We start from the raw sequence: 20,411 nt of genomic DNA on the forward strand, positions 1-20,411 counted from the left end.
TTCTTTCTTTCAAAAAGGCAGCACGGGGGTTCCTGGGTAGCTCAGTGGTAGAGAGTCTGCCTTTGGCTCAGGTTGTGATCTCGGGGTCCTGGGATTGAGTCTTGCGTTAGGCTCCCTGCAGGAGTATGCTTCTCTCTCTGCCTATGTCTCTGCCTCTCTCTGTTGTCTCTCGTGAATAAATAAAATCTTTAAAAAGAAAAAGGCAGCACAAGCCAGAGCTTTTTCAAAGGGGTTTGTTAAATGTTTGTTTTGTTTTTGCCCCCCCCCCCCCCCCGCCCCGAAGCAAGAAAAGCCCAGTTTTATCCAGCAGAAGCAGGCACTTCTAAAATAAACGTTCCCTTTAGTACTTGGAAATGAATTCGTGATATGGGGGGGAGGGGGGAGACAAGCAGCTCCTGAAGACTTGTTGCAGAATTAAGTCGGTGTGAAGGCATAGCTAGAAATAACTTTATTAACATTTCAAAGTAGGTGTAGGTGGTGCTGCTTGTAGCTGGAGACTTCTGGAAAGCAAGTGGGGAGGGGGGGGAGGATAAGCCATGTTCTTGTTACCTAAAATTGTGTCCTCCATAGTGTAGTGTCACAATTATAGGTAAAAAAAAACAAAAACAAAAACAAAAACCAAAAAAACCGCATGTGCGGGTAAGACAAGTAGTCACCACGGTACAAAATCTTGCAAATTCTGTAGGAACACAACAACCTCAGAAAGATCAAAATTCTTAAGGCCTTCAAGAGAAGGTCAAGTCAGGGGAAAAACACCTAAGCTCCAAAGACAGACTCAAGAAGTTTTTTTCTGAACACCGTGAACTGGGACAACAGATGGGTTTACGGGTTGAAGTAAAAGAGAAGGGAGGAAAATTCTAGTTACATGCTATGAAACCAGGCAGAGATTGAGAAAATCATTTTAATGTTTGGTCCTCGACCACATCAATATGCCTCTTCTTTCAGAGGATATACAGACTCTGTCTTGTGACAGCATGGATGGGGGAGGGAAGCAGCAGCCCAGGTGTGCTCAAGGTCTAGTGACCACACCTAGCTGTCCTTCCTTCCCTTGTAAAGTGCTTGAACAAGGCTGCCTGACCACAGCTGGGCCTGTCTTGCAGGGAGCTGGAGCTGGGAGCCCCTGAGGAAGGCTGGCCCTAGGTGAGGCCCCAGCCCCTGCAGTGGCAGTAGCACTCACCACTGCCCTTGGGCCAGAGGTCACCTGAACATCCCCAAGTTGAGGCAACCCACTGTGCAGGGTGGTTTACTCTGCACATCCTACACACAAAACAGCTGGGTGACCATGATGTCCTTGTGCAATGGAGATGGACTCAGACTCTGGAACCTTCCCTGAGGTGACATAGCAGCCTTTTCTCCGTGCTGTGCTCTGATGAGGACTGTGGGGAGCCCAGGTATGGAGTAAGCATCACTGGTCCATCTCTCCACCAAGACCCTGCAAAGGACGATATGCTTATCATTGACTGATATGCTTATGGATAAATGTGTACCCACCATGTGCTGCCCACAGGTAAGCCTGGACCATTCAGGGCAGGTGTGAGCCAGGACTTTTGGGCAGTTCTTCACAACTGAACATATACAGGTTAGTCCTAGTGCAGGGGGTCTCAAAGCGTGGGACCCAACCCCTCTTGCTATGCGAGGCAAGTTCAAGTAGTGTGGGGTTTTGTCATAATATTCATTATCATAACTAACCTGAGATGTCACTAATTAAAATGAGGTTAGATTTTAAAGAGTGACGGTCTAGAAGTGGAGCAGAGAATGAGTGGTGTGCAGCCGCCTGGGCTGACCACAGGCCCAAATAGCACCACCTTTGTGCTCGGGCCTCCCCTAGTTGGCCCAGTACTCAGGGTGCTCACCACTGGTACAAAAAAGGTGGAGGAGGCAGGTGTTTGGGCCTTCCTGCCTTCTAGAGTTCAGGAGGTGGCCTACCTGCTCATAATCCTCCACATACTTATATTTCTTCTCCCGGTAGTAGTATCTTTTCTTCATGCAGTAGAGGACAATGATGTCACATAGCACTGTTGCCTGAGTGTGACACAGGGCAAGAAAGAATGAGCCAAGATGCTTTAGTTTATTATTCTATGCATGCCCCTTCCCAAAAAGCCTGGAATCTTTCAAAGAAAGGAAAGGCTTCAAATAAATAAATAAATAAATAAAAAATAAAGAAAGGAAAGGCTTCACCTCTCAGGAGAAGGCAAGGCCCAGAGAGCTGTGGTGTTGGAGAAGGGAAGGTGAGGTGAGGTGGCAGCAAGGGCAACAAGCCTGGAGGGTCAATTCTAGAAAAGAGTTTAGGGACAAGGGGAAGAACCCGGATGCCAGTGGAGGGGCTGATCTTGCTGTGCTAACTACTGCTGAGGAGGGCTCCAGGCCCCGGGGGTGAAGGAGCAGGCTAAGTCACTCACCACCCCTAAGAGCGCCAAACCAGAGCCGATGTTGATCATGGTGGGGATGATGTCAAATTTCCCAGCCTACAAATGACAGGAGAAAAAGAAAAAGTTGCAATAGAGGACATAAGCAGGTAAAAGGTGAGGGAGGGGGCCCCTCGTCCCTGGCCAACCCAGAAGCCTAGGTTTGGACCAGAGCCCTGACAGGAGCAGGAGGCCAGGCTACCTTTCCGAACACTATGATGTCGAAGCGGATGCCGTAGGCCTTGATGAGCGTGCGGCGCTCAGCACCAGTCAGGTCACTGTAGTACTTGGCAAACCTAGGGAAAGGAGGATGGAAAAAAAAAAAAAAAAAGAAAGGAGGATGGGTTAAAGGCAGAAGGCACAGGGCAGAGACAGACAGGTGGCTGGATCCACCCTCTGGGTCTCGGGTGGGGGACATTAGAGCAAAACTCCCGGAGGCCCTCTGGAGCCAGCACTACCCGCTGGACAGATGATACCTGAGCATCTGGGGCAACCCCCGGCCATTGTGGGTCACACAGTGTGATAACTGGGCTGTTGGCAGGAGGATGCCAGAAAAACTTTTTTAACATCACTGTTGCCTCCTATGGCTGAGCCAGAACCTCTCACGCTGAATATCCTCCATATCAGAGCTGAGTCGCCTACCTGTCTGAAGGAGATCCTGGCTACTAACAGAATGTGGCCAGGCAGCAGCAAACTCCAGGACTGCCTGTGGGCAGGGGCATGGAGCCGGCCATGAAACTCCACAGAACTCACAGACTCAGCACTGGACTTTCTTTTAAAAGACCCATTGACCCATCAATGGATAAATGAATAAAATGTGGCATATCCATATAATGGAACACAATTTGGCTGTAAAGAGAGATAAAGTAATGATAAATGCTACAACATGGATGAACCTAAAAAAAAAAAAAAACCAAAACAACATGATACAGAGTGAAAGGAGCAAGTCACACACCGTGTGGCTCCATTTATATGCAGGTCCAGAGAGACAGGAAGTAGACAGTGGTTGGCAGGGACAGAGGTTGACGGGAGGATACCGGGGATGGCTGAAGGGTATGCGGTTTCTCACTGAGGTGATGAAATGTTCTACAATTGTGATAGTCCTACAGCTTCATGGCTAAAAACGATCTAATCCCTTACTTTAAGTGGATGAACTATGTGGTATGTGACCTATATCTCAATAAAGCCATTGAAAAAACCCCACAAGGGGGAGTGGTGATGGTGGTGAGCACTGTTGAACCATGAAACCATTTGCTGCCCGTGTTAAATAGGACACTGGTTCAGAGAAGCCTAAACTCTTGGCCTGCAACGGTCTGGCCCAGAGCCTCCACATCCTGGTCGGGCCTGGGGAATTCAGGTGGGGCCTGATGATAGCGGAGGTCAGATGCATGGGTGCCCTTCTGGTGAGGGCCCCCATCAGCTTCTCTCTGTCCTGAAGTTCTGACCCACGCTTGAGGTTTTCCTCAATAGTTTCTAAACTGTAACAGTAGAGAGAGAGCAACACACATCTAATTCCTTTCCTAGGAAAATTCAAATATCTCTCCTAGTATCAGTGAGCCAGATGGGTCAAAATGATAGCAGACTGCATTTCTGGACAGTCTTATGATCCCTTGTGTCTTTGATTGTACATGTCACCACTAGAGGGAGACAAGGGCAACACAAAAGCGCCTCAGACCTACTCAGGTGGCCCCTGGAAGGGCTGCTTTGTTTAAGAGTGGTAAAATGTGCAAAAGAGGCCACAGAGGGCACATGAAAATGTACATGGCTACAGGTTTTGCCACCTCATGGAAGTGGCAAACCTGGCCTTGGCCCCTTGGCCCCTCCATCAAATTACTAGCTATACCAGGCTGAACACCATCACCCAAGATTTGTGTCCACCTGAAACCTGTGAATGTGAAGTGGAAGTAGGGAAATCAGGTCTTTGTGGATGGAGTGAGTTAAGGTGAGCTCATATTGGATTAGCTTGGATTCTGATTCAATATGGCTGGTGTCCCTATGAGGAGAGGACACACAGAGCTGCGCAGAGGGAAGAAGGCCATGTGACAACAGTGGCAGAGACAGGAGTTATGGGTGTATAAGGCAAGGAACACCGAACATTGCAAGGAGCCGCCAGAACCGGAGGAGGCAAAGAAGGTGGCTGGCCTTGTGGACACCTTGATTTTGGGCCTCTGGCCTCCAGATCTGTGAGAGAGAGTACCTTCCTGTTGTTTCAAGCCACCCACTTTGTGGTAATTTGTTAAGGCAGCCCCAGAACACTAATATATGGTACTCTGAGCAGGGAAATAGCAGTGAAGGCCTTTCCTGAGGCTTAAACCTGTATCCCCAGTACCCTGGAGATTCCAGGGCAGGCTCGGTCTTTGAGAAATTAATTCCTCACCCACTCTTCAGAATCAGTGAGCCAGTCCTACCTGAGGTTGGCCCTGGGAAGCTCAAGTAGCCAGCCTCTCTTGGCTGCTCTGCATATTATCTCAACATGATTTCTGAGATAAGGAGGGGCACAGGGGGCTCTTAGGGGCCAGGATACTGCCAGCACAAGGCTCTGCTTGAACACTCTCCCTGGCATACAGCCTTCCCACCTGTCCTTGGGGGACCGAATGAGTGCTGGTCTTGATGGGTATGGACCATCGTGGATGGGGACCAGGGAGTGATCCAGCTGCCGTCACCCCCCCCCCCCCAAGAGAACTGGGACCTAAGCTCACACCTACCTGAAATTGTAACCAGGGGACACATTGTGGTCCACATCCCGGGTGTCCAGGCGGCGGAAGGAGTACCTGGGCAGGCAGAGGGAGGAGGTTCTGTCCAGGTTGCAGTTCCAGTTGATCTGAATGCCCATGATGCCTCCCTGTGGGGTGTGAGCAGAGACAGAGCAAGGTTTCCTCAAGGCCCATTCTAGAATGAGAGGTGTTGAAGACTGTCAGAAAATCCAGGGGCCTGTGTCTACCTCGATGGCCATGTCTTGGAAGCTGTGCCCTGCGCTCTCCACTATTTTGCCAAGACGGAATATGGGGCAGAAGGGATCTGTTACAGCATCATAAATGCACGATTTGAGGTAGGTTGTAGTGATGTTCGGAAGAATATTCCTCCTAAAGTCAGGAAGAAGCAGAAATGAAACGAAGAAAACCTCCAAGTAGAGTCAGAAGTTACTCTAAAACTCTGTGAACTCACATGGCTGGCCACCACTTACTTGCTGAAATTAAATTTGGGATACCAGATGTTGTTCTTAACCAAAAGAGTGAAGTTTTCTGCAGCCTTTAGAAAAGCAGGTCTGAAAAAAAAATCATAGCATATTGTTAATAGAAGTACAAATATACATATACTCCCATTCTTACGTAATATTTTTTTAAATTTTTTTTAAATTTTTATTTATTTATGATAGTCACAGAGAGAGAGAGAGAGGCGCAGAGACACAGGCAGAGGGAGAAGCAGGCTCCATGCACCAGGAGCCCGATGTGGGATTCGATCCCGGGTCTCCAGGATCGCGCCCTGGGCCAAAGGCAGGCGCCAAACCGCTGCGCCACCCAGGGATCCCCTTACGTAATATTTTTAAGAAGCATATGCACATGTGCCTTACAATGTCATTTTGTCAAGAAAAAAAGTGAAACACCTCAAGCATTTTTTACTGTCCTCTGCATAAACACTAGATCAGCAGAGACTAAACCAAGCCTTTCCATTTCTTCCTCTCTTGCCTCTTGCAGAAGGCAGGGGGAATTTAAGAGCTTGAGGAATAGTTAAGGAGGGTGATGCCTAGAGGCTTCCTGGGAAACTATTCAGCCTGTAGCTGTGGGGTTTCAGAGCTCGCTTCCCTAAGGCATTCTCCATTCTCCCTGGGAATGCTCTACAGATCTGGTTTTACAAGTAAAGCAAAGGTAAATTCACTGAGAAGGTAAATCCTGACCTCATCTCAAAAGTACATAGAAGTCACGTGTCTGCTGGCACAGGGCCTCGGCTCTCAAGTGCCACGTCAGCTCCTGGCTGACAGTACAAGTTGAATCTGTCTCCAAGGGGACACCACATCTTTGATGGGTTTCTACAGGAGAATCCAGTGCTGTAGGCAAGCTCCTTTGAGTGTGTTCCCCTGATCCAGGTGGAATCTTTGAGTTTATAAACTGTATCAATAGTCTACTCAACCCTGAGACACAGCAAAGAGAGCCGAATCTGTCACTGCTGATGACAAGGAAGGCCTTGACCAAGGCACTTTCCCCAGGGCTTCAAACTCCCTCATCTCTGGATCAAGAGGGATGCATTGTATCAGGGATTTCTGAACTTTCCCTCCACATCTGTTCATCTCATATGCAATACTTTTTTAAAAAAAAAAAGATTTTATTTTTAAGTAATCTCTACACCCAGTGTGGGGGCTCAAACTCCTAATCCTAAAATCAAGAGTCACATGCTCTACCCACTGAGCAAGCCAGCCACCCCTCATCTGCAATACTTTAAAGATTGACTCACTGTTTTAAAATAATTGAGGTGGGGGGATCTCTGGGTGGCTCAGCAGTTTAGCGCCTGCCTCCGGTCCAGGGTGTGATCCTGGAGTCTCCGGATCAAGTTCCGCATCAGGCTCCCTGCATGGAGCCTGCTTCTCCCTCTGCCTGTGTCTCTGCCTCTCTCTGTGTGTGTCTCTCATGAATAAATAGATAAAATCTTTAAAAAAAATAATTGAGGTGAGGGACAACTGGGTGGCTCAGTGGTTGAGTGTCTGCCTTCAGCTCAGGTCATGATCTCAGGATCCTGGAATTGAGTCTCACATCGGGCTCCCCAGAGGGAGCCCACTTCTCGCTCAGCCTATGTCTCATCTACTCTTTATGCCTGAGTCATATTCCCTCAGATGGATGAACTGTAATCTGTTTATCTCCTTCTCTGTTGATGGACATATGGGTTTCCACTTTTAGAATCAACTCTGCTTTTAGGATCAACTCACTTTTTATATTGGCATTCATCAAGAGAGAGAGAGAGAGAGAGAGAGAGAGGGAGAGAGCACAAGCAGAAGGAGAAGCAGACTCCCTGCTAAGCAGGGAGCCCCAGGTGGGGCTCGATCCCAGGACAAGTCCTGGATCATGACCTGAGCTGAAGGCAGCCGCTTAACCTACTGAGGCACCCAGGTGCCCTGGCATTCATCTTGAAATAAAACTTTTCATCCTGAGAGATGGAAATGGCAAACAAGAGATCATTGGCCCCAAGTCAGAGGTCACTGTTCAAATAAATATAATAAAATCAAAACAACATTACTACTAAATGTTGTAGTTAATATTAGTTTGCCCAAGATGCTGAATCTGGGGATTATTCCTTGTGAGAAATGGAAATCAGCAAGTGACAAAAGATACCCCAAACCAGGATTTCCTCCTTGATAGAAGTAAGCTCAGAAGCTGAACATGAATGAACATGGGAATGTCTTTCCATGTGACTCATATTATTTTATGAATCACGGTACACTTAAAAATCATCTTCCACTGGGAGTGCTTGGTTGGCACAGTTTGTTGAGCATCTAACTCTTGATATCAGCTCAGGTCATGATCTCAGGATTGTGAGATTGAGCTCCGTGTCTGGTTCTGTGCTCAGCACAGAGTCTGCTTGGGACTCGCTCTTCCTCTCCCTCTGCCCCTCCCCACTGTGCTCTCTTTCTAAAGTAAATAAATAAATCTTTAGGAAAAAAAATCACCTTCACTGGATTAAATACACAACTGTGCTATCTAGTGAAAATGTATGGAGATACAAATATAAACCACCTTGTAATTCCAAGTTCCTAGTAGTCACATTACAAAATAAAAAGGGGCATCTGGTGGCTCAGTGTTTGAGCATCTGCCTTCAGCTCAGGTCATGATCCCAGGGTCCTGGGATGGAGTTCCACATTGGGCTCCCCGCTTAGCAGGAAGCCTGCTTCTCCCTATCCCTTAGCCCCTCTCCTTCTGCCCCTTCCCCTGCTTGTGCACACTCTCTCTCTCAAATAAATAAAATCTTTAAAAAATAAAAACAAACAAGTGAAATTAACTTTTCTACAATAACCCAATATGTCTAAAGTCTTACTTCACCCGATAAACAGCACATAATAATAATTATATATATAATATACATATATAAATATATAATATATATATTCCCCACACACACAATGTCTTCAGACTCTGGGTGCATTTTACACTGAGCATTTTGTTTGGATCCAGACACATTTCGAAGGCTCAACCCATGGCCAGTGGCACTGATGTTAGGGAGGAGAGCTCTGCAAGACACATTCCAGCTCAAAAATGCTAGGATTCTTTTTCTTTTCGTATTTTCTTCCCTAGCCTGAGCTTCTTCCCTCAGCAATCCTGAAATCAGAGGTTCTCATCTGTTTTTCAGTTACAGCTCGCATGGGATGGGGTTCCTGTGGTTCCATGCGCCCCTGGCCTCATCCATGTCTCAGTCTGAACTCTGGTAAAGAATGCTGGAGTTGCAAGCAATCCCAAGAGTATTACCTCTAACTCTACCCAGTCAAAGCAGAACAAATTACTATTGGGAAGGATGCTGTTCTAGGGCAACCTTGAACCTGTTCTACTTTATAATAAATACACTTCAGTGGACATTAATTATTTTCCTGCCCAGTATCTATTCCCTTCTTTTCTGGTAACACAACCCCCAATTTCCTTTGGAAGCCACACGCCCTACATTCAGGCTGTGTTCTTTGGGTGGGACTGACTCCACCCCGGCTCTGGAGGTGGGCATGTGATCCAGACCTGAGCTAATAAGCAAAACCCATGCCCCAGCTACAGGGATGGGCTGAGGGATGTGGCTGAAGGTGTGATGATGGACAGGTCTAGAACCTCTATGGATAACTGGGCTGGGAGATGTGGGGAAATTTAAATCCAGAGCTGCCTCCTGGGACTACACCACGGGTCTCGCAAATGAAGCCAGTATGGAAGGGGGAAAGCAGAGTCAAAAGGTAGAGACTCTGAAGCTGTCCTGGGAGCCCCAGGTCTAGTTCTGCTGGGCTTTTGGTAGTTAGTTGAACAATAAACTGCCTCTGCTCTGTGTGTGTCCTTCGTAAGGCACAGTAGTTACTTCAACTGACAGAGTCCAAACACAGAAATAAATCACTTGCACTTCTATCACAGGTGACCAACACTGTGGCCCACCTTGCCACTGATGGTTACCTGTGGTTCCCCCTTGGGAAGCCTGACTCCATGCAGACACCAAAGGGGCAACACACAGGGTTAACATCCCCACCATCTTCCCTTAGGCAGGACTCACTCTGGCACATGTGTGTCGTCCTCCACTGGGCACCAGGCTGCCACCTCGCATGTCTTTACAGTCCCATTGAAAAGCACGCATTTTCCTGTTGCAATTCCTGCAGGGGCAAGGGGGACCCAGGTCCACAGGGGTCTCCTATGCTCTACTTTTGCCAGGTAGAGAGAGTGGAGGCACCTGTGGATCCTGTGCAATCAATCCTGAGCTATTCCAATTCTGGGATTTGTACAGTATCCAGAAATTAGAGGAAAATAGTTGGCTGAGTCCAACAGCACAACTAGGGTGATGCTAAGTCACAGCACAGGGCAAGATCTGGGATGGCTTCTGGGGCACAGGTGACAGGTGAATGTGGAGAAGATCCTGGGACCTGAATCTCAACATCAGGCTTGCCCAGGGTCACATGAAGAAATTGAGGATTGTGGGGCATTTCTTTATGCTGAAGGTTTCTCTCTGAGAGAAACTCCACAGGGGAGGCCATCTGGTCAGGGACAGCCCTCCCCAGGCTAAGTGTCTTCTGTGGGGTCACAGCCACATACTCATACCATTGCTGTGGGTGCCTGAAGAGCCAGCAACACAGTTGGCATCTGATTTACACACAGTGGTCTTATCTGGAAGCTGGAAAAAATAGAAAGAGTGAAAACAAATTCCACGTGGTCTGTCAGGTGCTGACAAGAGGGGCCTGAGGCCCAAGGCTCTTCCCTGAGAAGCTGCCTACCTCAGGACAGAGGCCCTGGGTCTGGTTCAAGGTAATGATCATGTTGGTCATGATGAAGAGGGAGTTTTCTTCCTGCAGTGGGGGTAGAGGGGAGAGAGCACCACCTGTTACCTTCAGAAGAGTCAAGCCAAGCCACAAAGAATGCCGGTCATTCACTGAATAGGACAGTACCTTTTACTTCTCCCATATGCTACACAGAAAACAATTTCAAAACTCATCTTTTTATCTCTTGTTCTCTGAGAGTTTATAGCCTAACTGAAAACAGGATTCAAATAAATACTTGTACCACAGTTCCTCCTTATCAGCAGGGGATGCGTTCCAAGACCCCAGGGGATGCCTGAAACTTCAGATAGTCCCTGACCCTGCAAGTACTATGCCTTTTCTGATAGGTGTACATACCTGTCATGGTTAAATTATAAATTAGACACAGTAAAAGATTAACAAGAACCGATGCTAAAATAGAACTATAGTAATTAATAGTTACATGAATGTAGTCTCTCTCAAAATACCTTATTGTCTGTACTCACCCTTCTTTGTGTGACAATAAAATGGCTCTATGATGAGTTGAAGGGAGGCGGGTGATATGAGCACTGTGATGTAGCACTGGACTACAAATGACCTGAGGATATGTCAGGAGGAGGATCACCTGTTTCTGGACAGCAGTTGACCATGGGTAACTGAAACCATGGATAAGGTGGGGTCTATTGTTTACATATGTTCATAGCAGCATGATTCACAGTGACCCAATGTTGGGAACAACCCAAATGTCTATCAACAGACATATGTATAAACAGGTTGTGTTTATCTATACCTATATGTATACCTGTAATGGAATATGATCCAGCCATAAAAAGGAATGAAGCCCTGACACATTGCAATGTGGATGAACCTCAAAAATATGATTCTAAGTCAAAGAAGCCAGACACAAAAGGCCACATGTTGCATGATTCTATTGTTATGAAATTTCCATAGAGACAGAAAGTAGAAGAGTGGTTGCCCTGGAGGTGGAGGTAAGGCAAGAGGGTGGGATGAGGAGTCTCTTCTTAGGGTAATGAAAATGTTTTGGAACCAGAAAGAGGTGATAGCTGCATAATATTGTGAATGTACTAAATGCCACAGAATTGTTCAATCTGAAATAGTTAATATTATGACATATAAATTTCACCTCAGTGGAAAAAAAGTGTCTTTAATCTGAGGCAGTTCCTTAATAAAGCTTGGCTTGTTGAGGAAAAGAGCCAACAGGTGCGCAAAACATCCTCAGCCAATCGGATTACCTCAGAGGTACAAAAACACAAGGGCACCAAAGTCCCAAATTTGGCTGGTCTTCTTTCCTAACTGAAATTAAAATAAATAAATAAAACATTCTAGAGTAGACCCAGTCAGGGTCGGTAACTGACACTTCTCCCTTTAAGAAGGTTCTGTTTTCTCCTCCCAGGAAGCTGTGAAATGGTTTCTGGAGAGTAATTCACTGGGGATGAGGCTAAAGAGTTGGTTGCTAAGGGCCTTCCAACATAAGGAGTAAAAGACAAAGATGCCCAAAATTCTAGTTGGACCTCCCACTCACTGAGCACTGGCATTCTAAAATGAGATGCTAAAAGCTTTCTCTGAGAATTTCGTACTTCTGGGAGGAGTGGAGTCAGCATTGGGAGCCATCTGGGGGATCAGGGTAACTCAAGTATCAAAGTATCTGTGGACATCTCTACACCTAGCTCTGACAGGGTTGTTGTGGAAGATCTAGGAATACCTGGCATCTTCCAAAGAAAGGCCTAGAACAAGCCATGTTGGGAGACAAGGAAATGACCACAAAAGGAGGCATGAGGATGTAGCATGATGCCCAAGTATCTCCAAGCACCCCTATCAGGGTCCCGGTGTTCCACACAGAAACATGCTGCTCACACGTTACAGCATGTGTTATAGAAGGCTGCTTCTATGGCTCCTGAGAGAGACGGGAACAATTTATACGATTTACTTTTGTGTTCTAGTTCTTCTCTGTTTTAAGCTTAGGGAAATGTCAGTCTGGAGATGAGCCAAGTAGAAGTGGTGCAAACAGATGTTTGTGTTCCATTGGCAGAGAAGCAGGAGGACATTGTGAAAGCTCATGGAGAGAGAGCTCTGTGGAGCTCACGAAGCCCCCAGGCCAGAGCTGAGCTGGAAGGCGGAGCTGCTGCCTGTTCCTTTCCACTGAGGGGCAGAAGAAGTGGGCCAACACTCTTCCTTGGTCCTAGTAAACAGCCAGAGTGTGAAGGCCTGAGTTGCCAGGATGAGGCTATGGCTTCACAGGAAGCAGCTGCATACCAACAGGACCACCCACCTCCAGCAAACTACAGATCCCCTGTTCAATTTGATCTTCATTGCTCATTAGCTCAGCCTTCTCTCTGGGCACCACGCAAAATCCTTCTCTTGAGAAGGTAGAGGGAAAATGAGCACACTTGAAGAAAGAGAGAGCTTCTGAAGTCCTTGCTTGCCCTCACTGAGCTCTAAGTGGAAAGAGATTTAGCCACCATAGTCATCCTAGCACATAAGCCATATGGAGGGATATGTCAGGATCTGGCTGTGGACCACAGCCATTACCATGGCTAGAGAGAGTCAATATTTAACTTGGAGATTTGTGGATTAACAGACCAGATCCTAGGATGTTGTATCAATCACTTTCTTCCCTTCTCCTTTGCATGAAATCCTATGCAGGTATGTCTGTTTCCTTCTGGTTTGGCTTTGGTCTCCAATTGTTGATAAACCTTTTATACTGTCTGAAAAGATTTACCTTGTGGGTTTACAACAATAAAGCACATACAAAATGTGGAAGAGCAATACTTACACTTGAATTTTTCCCAGGATTTAAAATATTTGCTTTTCCATCTTTCAGGGCTTGAGACAGCCTGAGTAGTCTGTTTAAGCCAGCCATGATTTAGAGCTGAAGTAACATAGCTGGTTGACTATTATTTATTAGATCTTAAGGCAGAAAGAGATCTGTCTGCACTGCTTTCTTGGACTAAGACAATTAGTCTGGGTATCGGTGATATTAGAACTTAGCCAATCATTAATCAAGAATGCAAAGTCAGTAAAGGGAAAGGGCTAATTAGAAGCTCTGGTGTTAGACAGAAGCCATGGGGGGAGGCGTACCTGAACTGGAACCACATAATCCGCCACATCCCAGACCCGGAATCCAAGTATCGAAGTGTTGGTTACAGTCACGCCTTTGGCTTTGGTAGTAACTGAGCTGACCACAGAATCTGTTTCCTGGTAGCCTTTTTCCCACACAAACACCCACCTACAAAATAAAACAGGTCTCTTAAATTGCCAGGAGGATTTGGTGAATTTGAATTGATACTAGCGAGCCTCTGATAACCAGAAGCAGGCAGTATAACATTCATTAATTACTTGACTTTGTAAAACTGCTTAACTTTGGAGGGTTCCATTTCCACTTCTGCAAAATGGGTATATAACCTAAACCACAGGGTGGTTTGTGGGAAATAAATGAGATGACACCGGTAAAGCACTTAGCACAGTGATCAGCACAAAGAAAGTATTCAATGAATGGTGTCTTTATTAGATAGTTGAGCATTTTTAATGCACCATGACCTGCAGAATCACCTAGAGATAATAAAAATTATGATAATAGTTAACAATGTAAGTGTTTTCAGATGCTAGGTACTGATCTAAGCTCTATATACGTATTAACTAATTTAATCCTGACCACTTTAGAAGGCAGATATCATTATTATCTATTTTTACAGAGGAGGACACTGAGACACAGAGAGGTTAAGTCACTTGCCCAAGGTCACACAGCTAGTGAATGAAAAAGTCAGGATGTGAACTCAAGTCTTTTGCCTCTGAAGCCTCTTCTCTTGCCCTGAACGCTATATTCCCTTTGGAAAAGAGAATCTCACTTCAAGAAACTTCATACTACTTTATACTACTACTACTACTATATACTTTACACTACAACTTTTCTCCAAGAATTCAGGTTGTCTCTGGGAAGAATTGGGGGCATTGCAACTAGTCTGAATAATTAAAAACCTAAAGGCATGAGTGCATAGTGGTTAGGACACTGGAACACAAACTGAAGCCAGTGATCATGGTTCATTTCTCAGTTCTACCATTCACCAGGCATAACTGTGGCCAAGCTGCTTAACTTCTCTATGCCTCAGTTTTCCCCCCCAATAAGATGGAGAAGATAACAGGATTTCACAAGATAGTTGTGAGGTTAAATGAGTTATGCATGTCAAATGTTTAGAACAATGTGTTGCCATTAGTAGGCTGAAACTGGCCATGATGGGAGTATTTACACCATGGAAACTGGCCAATGCTATAAATCAGAACTCCCTCCCACCAGAGCTGTTATTAAACACCTACCAGCGACTGCTATTGTTGTTATTTCTAGAATCAAGAAATGCTAGCACCTTCCTTCTCTCCTTAAAAGCTCTAGCTGCTGAGACCTCAAAAAAAAAAAAAATCACTGGTTTTAGTTATTTATGGCTTTGTCTGGTCTAAGCAGTCTCCATATTCATTGTTCATCCTAGAAACAGGCTTTTCCCCACATAAATCTTTTTCTTCAGAGGTTCTAGGAATTTAGCTACAATATAAGCTTTCATTTAATTCTATTCAGATACACAGAAGCTTAGGGCAGGAAGGCTACTATTATTTTATCATAGAGTACAGTGAGTTGCTAAAGCAGAGACATATGGTTTCACAGCAATCACTATGTGATTAACTATTTCCTCATCATATGACAGATAACAGAATTAGATAACTGAGAAATGCATGTTTAGTTAAGATGAATTGGATCAGGAAGCTAAGAGATGAGTTAAAGAAAAGAGAAAGAAAGAAAAAAGCCCTTAGTTCAGATCCTGAGTCAGGTTGGATCATAGGAAGATGGATCATAGGAAAATGGATAAAACCAAAGCATTTATTGCTTTATAAATCCTCATGATCAAGGTAGAAAACACACCAGGAACTCTAGAAAGCTGTGCTGCCCGATAGAAATGTACCACAAGCCACACATGTAATGTACTTTCTAGTAGCCATGTTATAAAGTAAAAAGAAACACGGGTAAAATTAATTTTAAAGATAGACTTTATGTTATCCAATATGTCCAAAATATTTTAACATGCTATCCATGTAAGATGTATTAATGTGATATTTTACCATTTTAAAAAATATTTTATTTATTTATGAGAGACAGAGAGAGAGAGAGAAGAGAGAGAGAGAGAGGCAGAGATTTAGGCAGAGGAAGAAGCAGGCTCCATGCAGGAAGCCTGATGTGGGACTCGATTCCAGGACTCTGGGATCATGCCCTGAGCCAAAGGCAGATGCTCAACTGCTGAGCCACCCAAGCGTCCCTATTTTGGTTGTTTTGTACTATGCTTTCAAAATCCAGTGGGTATATTATGGTGGTAGCACATCCTGTTTTGGAGTAGGTACCTTTTAAAAGCTCAATAGCCACAGGTGACTAGTGGCTACTATATCATATAGTGCAGCTGTCAACACTTTCTGTAGTCCAGAACTTTACAGATACCTTAAGATAGAGTTAAACTAATCCTCCACTGAGTATCAGAAGCCAAGAGGAAAAAGCAGCGAGCTCTTGATTCTAAATGCTTCCGATCTAATCCAGCAATCTTGAGTTTAGTCAACTAACTAGTAGCAGGGTTAAAATTTAAGGGTGCATCATCAAAACCACTGGGGAGCAAGGAGTTGGTGGTGGTACTTAATGAGACAGACTAAATTCAAACCTGGGAGTGGGCCAGGTGGTTCTGATGTACATCCCATATGTGGGAAACCATTCCACTGAATCCTGTCAGAACTTAACTGCTGCTAGGCCGATAGTTGTTAGAAGCCATACCTGCCTGATCATGTGAATTCCCAGGGACAGTGTTAACATTCTAAATCCCATTCCAGGGTGAGGGATCTGTCGTCTTTATACAATTCCTCAGGTGTGTCTTTCATGATAGGTTTAAGAAACACTAGGACATTGGTTCCCAAAGTTTGCTGCACATCGGAATCAGTTGGTGAGTCAGTCATACCCCACAGCAATTAAATCAAAAGGTCTGGGGATGGGAGTCCGCAATCAGTATTTTTATTTATTATTTTTTGAAAAGATTTTATTTATTTATTCATGAGAGACACAGAGAGAGAGGCAGAGACACAGGCAGAGGGAGAAGCAGGCTCCCTGTGGGGGCCTGATGTGGGACTCGATCCCAGGACCCTGGGATGATGCCCTGAGCCAAAGGCTGATGCTGAGCCACCTAGGTGTCCCAATCAGTATTTTTAAAAGACCCCCCACAGGTTCTAACGTGCAGCTGGGGTCCCCAGCATTAAGTCTTTTAAGAAAAGGAATGCCAGAGCCGATAGCCTCTGTCAGCTCAGCAGCTGTAGACACCGTATCACCCCAGGTGGACCCTGAAAGTGGGCCCAGATGGTAAGTTAACGTCTTCTGAGTTTCATTAAATTCTAACGGGTGCACTCAATTAAAAATTAAGCACGTGGCCAGGGGACAGAAGGTGGCAGGACACACAGACGTATAAGGAGGCAGCACGGGGAATGAAGAAGCTTAAAGACAGTGCCTATACAAAAAAACCCTAACAACTGCACAAAACGAAGTGAACTTTAAATGCTTCATAGAGTGTAACCTCTTCACCATCCTGGGTTATCACATGGTACTTAAAGGAAAGGACCGGAAGCCGCAGATCCAAAAGAAACCAAATGGAAAGCCTAAGCGCCGATCATCAGAATGGGAAGTGAAGTGCAAAGACTGAAACGTTTAGGGCCAAGCCCCGCCACAGCCAAAGGACAGCGCGGAGGGGACAGGCAGGAAGGGGGAGGATGAAGGTGGAGCCAGGCTCTGCTCTGCAAACACAGCACCAAAGCCGTCTCCCGCCCGCAGCCCGGCCCGCCGCCCCGCCCTCCGGCAGGGTTCGGCGAGGCGTCTGTCACCCGCCGCGGGTCCCGGCCCCACCACGCCCCGGCCGCGCCTGGAGGCCGCCTGCGGGGCTCGCCCGGTGACCCAGGCCAGAAGCAGCAGGTGCACGGCCCGGACCCGGAGCCGGAGATCCCGGCGGCCGTCGCGACGCTGCGGACCCCGGCACCGCGGGCGGCCCGCGCCAGGCCGCGCTCACCCGATGACGTAGGCCAGGATGAGCAGCTGCACGGCCCGGTTCATGAGCCCCACTTTACGGCTGCGGATGAGCACGATGCGCGGCGTGTCGTACTCGAACAGGAAGGGGGCCAGCGCCGCGCAGCAGCCCGCCATGGCACGCCGCCGCCGCGCCGCCCGGCTCCGAGCTCTGCGCCCGCCCGGCCCGCCCGGCCCGGCCCGCGGCTGGTGACGCGCCCGGGAGCCCCGCCCAGGGCCGCCCACCGCGCCGCGCCGCGCCTCGCCGCGCCTCGCCTCGCCCCGGAGCGCCGGGAAGGAGGCGGCGCTGAGCCTCGGGCGGGGGCCGGGAGACGGCCCTCTCCGGTACCCGCGTCTCTGTCTCGGGCGGGGTGGGACCCGTGGGGAGGGGGCGAGCTCCTCCTTGAGGACGAGTGACCCGGTCAGTAGGGCTGGGGAGAACGAGCGACCCCCCGCAAAATGGCATTGGGGCTATCAGGAAGGGGTGCTCTCCTCTCTGGGAACGAACGACCCCCTGGAGTGACCGGCTCTGGAGGAGAGAGTGACGTCTCCCTTGGGAATGAGTTACCCCTCGAGGGGCAGAGCTGGGAGGGGGGCCAGTGAGCTACTCCTAGGTGGTCTAGGAGGTACCGTGACTGGGGGACGGGGGCAGCTCTGGAGAAGGAGCAGCCCCTCGGGAGGTCCAGACTTGTGCCTCTTCAACCTCTGGAGGAAGAGCCGAAATGTCAGGTGCCCTAGGAGCCCAGGGCTGGAGTCACGCGCCCTGTACAGTGGCCCTCTTGGAGTTGACCCTGGGCACATCCCTAGTCCAATTCAGATGCCTCCTTAGTTACAGGAGGAGGGAGGAAGCATTCTGAGCTAGGGCGGGGTTTGTGCGGCTGTCCTTTCAACTGAGCAGGTTTAATCACAACTTTAGGGAGAATTGGAAAATAAAAGGAAGTGGAGGAAATACCCACAGTTCCACTACTCGAACATAATTTTCCACATTCGTTTATTCCCTTTCAAAAGGTATGTTTTCAGAGATATGTTTTACATTGAGTTTCATTAATGCATTCAAGTATGAATAAGCACCTTCAAACAGCCAGCCGTCATAAATTCTCACGGGTTGATGTGTATAAAATTTTAGTTTGTAAATCACAGGCAATGATGATGTTTTTCCTGGTTCACACCACTCGTTTTCTCTGTTACTGCAGACTCGTCGTGATGATGATTATTTTTAATAAATGGACTGTTTCTTCTGGAGGGTATGCAGTGATTTTCCTATCTGTTCTCATCTGATTGCTTCTAGTTTGGGATCCGATGCACAATCTTTGATAGAATATTTTAGTTTATTTCCTGGATGTGAGATTCCTAAGCCACATCACCTTGTTTTTCCAGATATATATATATATATATATATATATATATATATATATATATATATATATATAATAAAACTTGAAGAAAATAGACAGCATCTATCTCTAGAGATGGAATTGTTGGATTCGAAGGAAGACTAGAGCTGCCACCTGCCTCAGTTTAAAATGGTCCTAGGAAAAAGTGGTGACAGGTTAAGTGGGATTTTATTCATTCATTTGACATACTTACTGAGGGCCTGTTGTGTGCTTGGCAGTATTCTTGATGCTACGGATATGCAGGTGAACAGGCAGATGAAGTCTCTGCCAAAATGCAGGTTGGTGCAGCTGAGGGGCTTAAATTCTGTGTAGAAAAGGAAAATACAGTTGCTAAATTCTCATTGGAAGGTGATTTAAAAATGCTTTCCTTAAGAGCCAAAACTCAGTTCCAGCTCTTGTTAATATTTATCCTATAGTAATGAGATGGTCTCAGCCATACAAATCTCAAATTTAAATGGTTTGTGTGTGTTTTGGGGGCACCTGCCTGGCTCACTCAGTAAGCATGTGACTCTGGGTCTTGGGATTGATTATGAGTTCAAGCCCCACATTGGGTGTAGAGATTACGTAAAAATAAAATCTTAAATAGTTTGCTTGTGTTTTGGAACAAAGCAGGTTAAAAAGAAATATCTAAGTAAGTTTTCTTAAATTACTAGGTGGTATTATATCCTTAGGACCAATGAGAGAAACTGATCGTGAAAAATGATGAGGAAAAGAAAGTTATTTCATTTACATTCTTGCCCTTTATGTGTTTTTAAAAATAGCTTTCTTGAGGTATAATTGACATATAAAAAACTGCACATATTTAAAGTGTAGAATTTTAGGGGTGCCTGGGTGGCTCAGTGGGTTGATCTTCTGCCTTCAACTCAGGTTGTGATCCCAGTGTCCTGGGGTAGAGCCCTGCATCAGGCAACCTGCTCAGCGGGGAGCCTGCTTCTGCCCCTCCATGTGCCCCTCCCCCCTGCTTGTGCTCTCTCGCAAATGAATAAATAAAAAATATTTTAAAAATTAAGTATACAGTTTTATAAGTTTGACATATATATGTGTATACACACACACACGCACACACACCCACACGTCCATGGAACCATCACCAGTCAAGATAGTGAATATATCCAGTGTACTAGCCAGAGTAATCTTAGTTTGTATAAAGTAAAAGTAAATGCTGATTATAGCTGGGACTTTTCACATACCACATCTTAATTACATTCAGTTGCGTATTTGTCATATGCTTGACTGATTGTAGTCAGTTATTGAACAATCATGGGAATTTAGTTTTTAAAAACGGATTTTCAGTAAAGGTGCCACCATAATTCAATGAGGAAAGAATAGTCTTTTCAATGAACGGTGTTAGAACAACTGGATATCCATATATGTATGATGAAGTTGGACCCCTGTCTCTCACTGCATATGAAAATTAACTCAAAATGGGTCAAAGACAAAGTGTAAGAGCAAAACTATAAGACTCAGATGAAAACATAGGTGTAAATATTTGTGACTTTGGATTAGGCAGTGGTTTTTTAGACATGGCACCTAAAGCACAGGTGACAAAATGAAAAGTAGTTAAAATTTAA

General features: G+C 46.1%; 1 protein-coding gene and 1 long non-coding RNA gene across 4 annotated transcripts; one reads left to right on the forward strand and one right to left on the reverse strand.

Moving 5' to 3' along the window:
• Nucleotides 1-887: 887 nt before the first annotated feature.
• On the reverse strand, nt 888-17,632 carry P2RX4 (purinergic receptor P2X 4). 2 transcript variants are annotated; one of them, XM_072802466.1, is made up of 12 exons: nt 17,451-17,632; nt 13,459-13,606; nt 10,339-10,410; nt 10,166-10,238; nt 9,627-9,723; nt 5,590-5,670; nt 5,347-5,488; nt 5,111-5,247; nt 2,608-2,701; nt 2,400-2,465; nt 1,927-2,022; nt 888-1,432 (listed from the first exon to the last, which is right to left on the reverse strand). In XM_072802466.1, the coding sequence occupies exons 1-12, from the start codon at nt 17,582-17,584 to the stop codon at nt 1,406-1,408; spliced, it is 1,167 nt and encodes a 388-aa protein (XP_072658567.1). In that variant the 5' UTR covers nt 17,585-17,632; the 3' UTR covers nt 888-1,405. The 2 variants fall into 2 exon arrangements, with proteins under 2 accessions (XP_072658567.1, XP_072658568.1); XM_072802467.1 differs by lacking the exon at nt 10,339-10,410.
• On the forward strand, nt 9,722-13,140 carry LOC140619279 (uncharacterized). 2 transcript variants are annotated; one of them, XR_012019189.1, is made up of 2 exons: nt 9,722-11,348; nt 12,410-13,140. It is a non-coding gene; the product is annotated as an uncharacterized lncRNA (long non-coding RNA). The 2 variants fall into 2 exon arrangements; XR_012019188.1 differs by having other exon boundaries at nt 9,722-11,032.
• Nucleotides 17,633-20,411: the final 2,779 nt, after the last annotated feature.

The sequence above is a fragment of the Canis lupus genome, chromosome 27, assembly GCF_048164855.1.
Source record: "Canis lupus baileyi chromosome 27, mCanLup2.hap1, whole genome shotgun sequence".
Lineage (NCBI taxonomy): Eukaryota > Metazoa > Chordata > Mammalia > Carnivora > Canidae > Canis > Canis lupus.

Coding starts and splice junctions, on each gene's coding strand:
- P2RX4 (XM_072802466.1), bottom strand. CDS start 17,584: ATGGCGGGCTGCTGCGCGGCGCTGGCCCCCTTCCTGTTCGAGTACGAC. Junction 10,411..13,458: donor ATTATGTGGTTCCAGTTCAG/GTACGCCTCCCC, acceptor CCCCCACTGCAG/GAAGAAAACTCCCTCTTCAT. Junction 1,433..1,926: donor ATGTGGAGGATTATGAGCAG/GTAGGCCACCTC, acceptor CGTCCTTTGCAG/GGTCTTGGTGGAGAGATGGA.